Here is a 3,331-nt window from a genome sequence, read left to right on the forward strand (position 1 = left end):
AACTAAAAAGAATATTAAAGCAAATAAATTAAAATGAAAGGAATATAAGTTATAATAAATAGAAATTGAAGACAATTAAAAAGTATTTGCAAAGCTTTAGCAAAAACACAGATTTTACCCTCAAAACAGTACTCCCTCAGTTCTAATTTTGATATTTTCTTTTATTTTTTATGATAACTTTTAAATTTCAATATTTTACCTGACATGCTTAAGATTATAAAAATTAATTTATTCTAATTTAAAACAACATGATTTAAAAACCCTTCGTGTTTACTTAAATTTCGTCCCTAGTTGCACTAAAATATTTAAATTGAAACAAGTTAGGAATTAATTATACTCCATTAGTTCATTTTTATTTGTCATTGTTTAACTTGACACATCCATTAATTGATGTGTCCTATTAACTTTTGGAGAATAGTATTAATGCTGAGGGTAAAATATGAATATTAAAAATGACAACTAAAAATGAAAATTTGTTTTAGAAATAAGCAAAATATAGGGAGGATTACTACCAAGTACACTTGATGCACCGTGTAGTTAGTTAGTTGAAGTAGTAGCTTTTCAACAAATGCATATGGAACATTTTCATTTAAGAAATTGATCACAAACAAACATCTTATCTATTACATTACAGCAATCAACTAAGCATGAATTAACTACACTTTTTTCTAATTAAATGAAGATTAATTAACAACATACATGCATATATATATACTTAATTGTCGTTATAATTAATTATACTTTAGCCGTGAAGATCAAAGCCAAAGAATTGCTCGTCATATGTGCAACTTCAAGTATCTTTTCCCTTACTACCGTCTTAACTTTCCCGTTCATCACTTTTCCGGCGAACCCCTCGGTACACGTGTCCTCATCCGCGAAGGCGGCACTCACCCATGTTTGAATATCATTCATTTTCAGATCAAAATCTTTTCCCCTCAATTCCTTCATTTCCCCTAAAGATTTTTTAATTCCACTAACTGTGTCACTTAATTCCTCCACACAGTCACGCATGGCGCCTACCTCTCTAGGCGCCATGCCTTGACTGTATGCCAATTTCAACATCATAGCGGATGTTGATTGGGCTGTTTCGAGGCTAACGGTGAGGGATTCATGTGCTAGGAGTTGTGGAGAAACTCCAATAGCATTTGAACGGCTTGATAATGAACTGAAACAGAGATTTGGATAAGTTGTTGACTTACAAGATGTTCGAATAAACTCTGTATTTGTTTCTCCCGCAGCTGGTCTTGCTGACTCTATAAATGAACAAGTGATCAAGGCAATTAAAATTAGACAGTAAACAATTTGGAAATGGCAACGGTTATTACAAAAACCTTCCATTTCTCTGTTTCTCTAAACTGTTTTGTTTCTCTCAGTAGTATATATAACTAAAGCTAGTTGAGTGTGATGAAAATGGGAATGCAGAGTTCTGCATTTATAGGGGGAAAAATGCACAAGTGGGGTGGGGAAAGGGGATGAGCTTGCACGGTACCAATTAAATGTACACCAGAACAAGTTTTATTTTTGTATCACAGTAGAAAGGCATAAACAATGGTAAATTAATCAATTGTAAAGTATTCACTTTATTTGAAACTTTTTAAGTTTGGAGTTGTGTTTGATCATAAATTTTGCAAAAAAAAACATATAAATTTGAATGTAATTTTTTCTAAATATGGTTTATAGTTTATACCCTAATTTCTAAAAACTAGCAAACTGATCCAACTTGACTAATTTATCTGAAACATACAATCAAATATGCTCCAAATTTCAAAAAGAAAATAGCCACGTAATATCATAGATTAGATCCAACATACATCTACGATGTACTATATTACAAATATATTTTCACTATAATTGCAATTTTTGAAGATGAAGTTGAAGTTGTGTTTGATTATATAGTTTTTGGAAATAATATTAATTTGATATTTTGAATGTACTTTTCAGAAAAACTTGAAAAGTAATTTAAATGATTTGGTTGTTTTTATAATAATAACAAATTCAGGAAATTTGTAAAAGAAAAATATAGTAAAATTAAAAACAAAGTTTTGGGTATTTTCAAATTTTAAATTTAACTTCCAACTATTATAGTATAATAAACTTTATGGCCCCACACCGGATTTTAAATAAAGTAAAGATAATAATAAAAAAATAAAAAGGTGAATTATTCTTATGATCAAATCAATCCCAAAAGCCAAAACTTTATGGCCCAGAAACTTGTTTATAAAATATAGATAATGTCATTTTTTTTGTTTTTAAGAAACTTATTATATTAAAACAAAAAAAAAAACCTCAAAAGGCTTTACTAGCTAAATTTGGAAAAACTAAAAACCATCTTCCTTTGATTCCAAACACACTGTGGTGATTACTATTTTAAAAATAGGAAAACGACGTGCATTGCGATTGCATTGCCCACATTTGAGCCATAAAAGGAGAACAAGTGATTCATGTATTTTGAGTGAACAAAAATAAAAAGCTTAATCCTCAAGGTTAATCATATTTTATCCGACGAGAGGGAGTTGCTCGGATGATAAGCACCCCTCACTTTCAACCCGAAGGTTGCAAGTTCGAGTCACCAAGGGAGCAAAAGGGGTGAGAGCTCCTAGGGGAGGATAGGTAAAAAAAAATAAAAAAACATATTTTATCCATATTTCTATGAATTAAAGTTCAAATTTTATCTATTTAAAATATTAAGACTTATTCACGTGATGTTTAGACTTTTCCTAAATAACAAAACATGCTTAATCATATTTTCCCCATAGGGTCTGAAGCATTGGTCCACTCCTTAATTTGCAGGAATCACGATGTTGTTTGTAGTCAAAAAAGTTCAACTGAATAAATTTATATATATATATTAGCTGCCAATGCATACACGTATTATATATTAATTAGGATATACAAACGTTTTCGCCGACTAAATATGTGTTTATCATACTAAAAAAGATAGATCGAGTTTGTTCCAAATAGTCTTTTTTCTAAAATGGCAAAATTGTGTACGTAATACATATGAAGACATGTATGTGTATCTACTTGGATTTGATTTGATGGTATTAAATATAAGATTTAAATTTTGATAATGATATTTTGTTGCTCATGGAGAGGATGGGTCCTGGATATTAATATTCGTATTGATTACTTTTATAGCACAATGTATTTCTAATGGAGACCAATGAAATATCCAAAGGCCACTTTTCTTATATCTATTTTAAATCATTAGTTGTGCAAAATATCTAAACACTAATTAAATTGTATTCTAAACAAAATATCATAAACTTAAAGTGGTGCGCATCAACAAAGTAATCACGGATCAAACATGAGCTTCAACGCATGTGATGTG

The 3,331-nt window shown here is 30.0% G+C and overlaps 1 protein-coding gene across 1 annotated transcript; it reads right to left on the reverse strand.

Annotated features, from left to right (window-relative positions):
* Window positions 1-558: 558 nt before the first annotated feature.
* LOC102595614 (21 kDa protein-like) lies at window positions 559-1,416 on the reverse strand. The gene has a single exon (XM_006362059.2). It carries the CDS (start codon window positions 1,336-1,338, stop codon window positions 736-738), a length of 603 nt encoding a protein of 200 aa, XP_006362121.1. The 5' UTR covers window positions 1,339-1,416; the 3' UTR covers window positions 559-735.
* Window positions 1,417-3,331: the final 1,915 nt, after the last annotated feature.

The sequence above is a fragment of the Solanum tuberosum genome, unplaced genomic scaffold, assembly GCF_000226075.1.
Source record: "Solanum tuberosum cultivar DM 1-3 516 R44 unplaced genomic scaffold, SolTub_3.0 scf00376, whole genome shotgun sequence".
Taxonomy (NCBI): domain Eukaryota; kingdom Viridiplantae; phylum Streptophyta; class Magnoliopsida; order Solanales; family Solanaceae; genus Solanum; species Solanum tuberosum.

Coding starts and splice junctions, on each gene's coding strand:
- LOC102595614 (XM_006362059.2), bottom strand. CDS start 1,338: ATGGAAGGTTTTTGTAATAACCGTTGCCATTTCCAAATTGTTTACTGT.